General features: G+C 34.4%; 1 protein-coding gene across 1 annotated transcript; it reads right to left on the bottom strand.

Annotated features, from left to right (window-relative positions):
• Positions 350-1001, bottom strand: LOC109831627. The gene is made up of 2 exons (XM_020398988.1): positions 714-1001; positions 350-634 (listed from the first exon to the last, which is right to left on the bottom strand). Exons 1-2 carry the CDS (start codon positions 999-1001, stop codon positions 350-352), a joined length of 573 nt encoding a protein of 190 aa, XP_020254577.1.

Here is a 1321-nt window from a genome sequence, read left to right as displayed (position 1 = left end):
TAACATTACATAAGATGGACAAGCAACTCTCAATAATCTGGTAGATCAGATCTAGAGTGCCCAATATCATTGAAATAATTGCCAAAATTATAAGCAAACCCTTGTTCTTATTGATTTCTTTTTTATATTATTTTAATCTGTTGAGCTCGAACGTACTCACGCACGTTTGGATCAGCAATGAAATTCAAATCTTTCATTATAATTTTCCATTCATCTCTATCTTTTTTCATGGCTATCTTTTCTCGTTCGATAGCAAATGCTACTTGCCTGTCCAAGCTCGCCTTGTCTAACCTGTCTAAGTCGGTTGTTATTTGTAGCAATGGAGTCCACTACACTTGACTCATGATCATCATTTTTTTCTTTTCAATTTGGCTTTTTTAACCCCAATAGGTCGTTCAGGTGGAGTAAATGATGACTGTCCAGGAGATGTTGATATAGGAGATTCCGGAGTGGGATTATCTGATTGTGATGAGTCGAAGTTCACACTTTGGGGTTGTCTTCGACCAACTTGTCTTGTTGTGGGGACATCATCTTTAAATTTTTCAAAATTTTTAACCATGTTCCAGACATGATCAAATTTGAAACCTTTTTTGTACTTTGGTTCTTGCATAAATAACATCTTTGCTCGAGCTAACTGCAAATTATAGTGAACATCAAGTTATGTATTTCAACAATAATAATAAATTTCAAAAGATAATTAATAGAATACTTACAATATCTTTATCTGAAGCACCACTTGGATTCAGATTCTCTACTTGTCTCAAACACGCATTCAATTTCCTTACTTCATTACTTATGATTTCCATTCGAGAACGAATTGATCGGCTCTTACGCACCTCAATATGCTGATCTTGAAATTCATTGTATATGTACTCCACACGAGACCAAAATGCATCTCGAGACTGGTTTCTACCGATAATAAGGTCTTGAGAAATATCCAAGAATACTTGACAAAGGAGCACATCTTCAGTAACCGTATATCCAGATGATCGAACAGACATTTTTTTTGTAAAAAACGGTTGGTTTGGAGATTAGAAATACTTTGAAGAAATACTTCGAATTGGGTGGTTTGAAGTAGAATTCATGAATGTTATTTATAGCCAATCCAAATTTGTTTGAATTTGATTTTGAATTTAAATTTGTCGGTGGTCAACATTTGAAATTGAATCGTTGTGTACAAACTGATCAGCTTTACACATTGTCCAACGTTGTCGGTGAGAATTATTTTTTAAAAACTGATCAGCTTTACACATTGTCCAACGTTGTCAGTGGGAATCATTTTTTGAAAACTGATCAGCTTTACACATTGTCCAACATTGTC

The sequence above is a fragment of the Asparagus officinalis genome, chromosome 1, assembly GCF_001876935.1.
Source record: "Asparagus officinalis chromosome 1, Aspof.V1, whole genome shotgun sequence".
Lineage (NCBI taxonomy): Eukaryota > Viridiplantae > Streptophyta > Magnoliopsida > Asparagales > Asparagaceae > Asparagus > Asparagus officinalis.
This window is presented reverse-complemented; position numbering and strand designations above follow the sequence as displayed.

Bases quoted from the DNA above. Each gene is read 5' to 3' on its own strand.
- LOC109831627 (XM_020398988.1), bottom strand. From the start codon at position 1,001: ATGTCTGTTCGATCATCTGGATATACGGTTACTGAAGATGTGCTCCTT. The intron at 635-713 runs GTAAGTATTCTA...TATAATTTGCAG, and splicing joins GTGCTTCAGATAAAGATATT to TTAGCTCGAGCAAAGATGTT.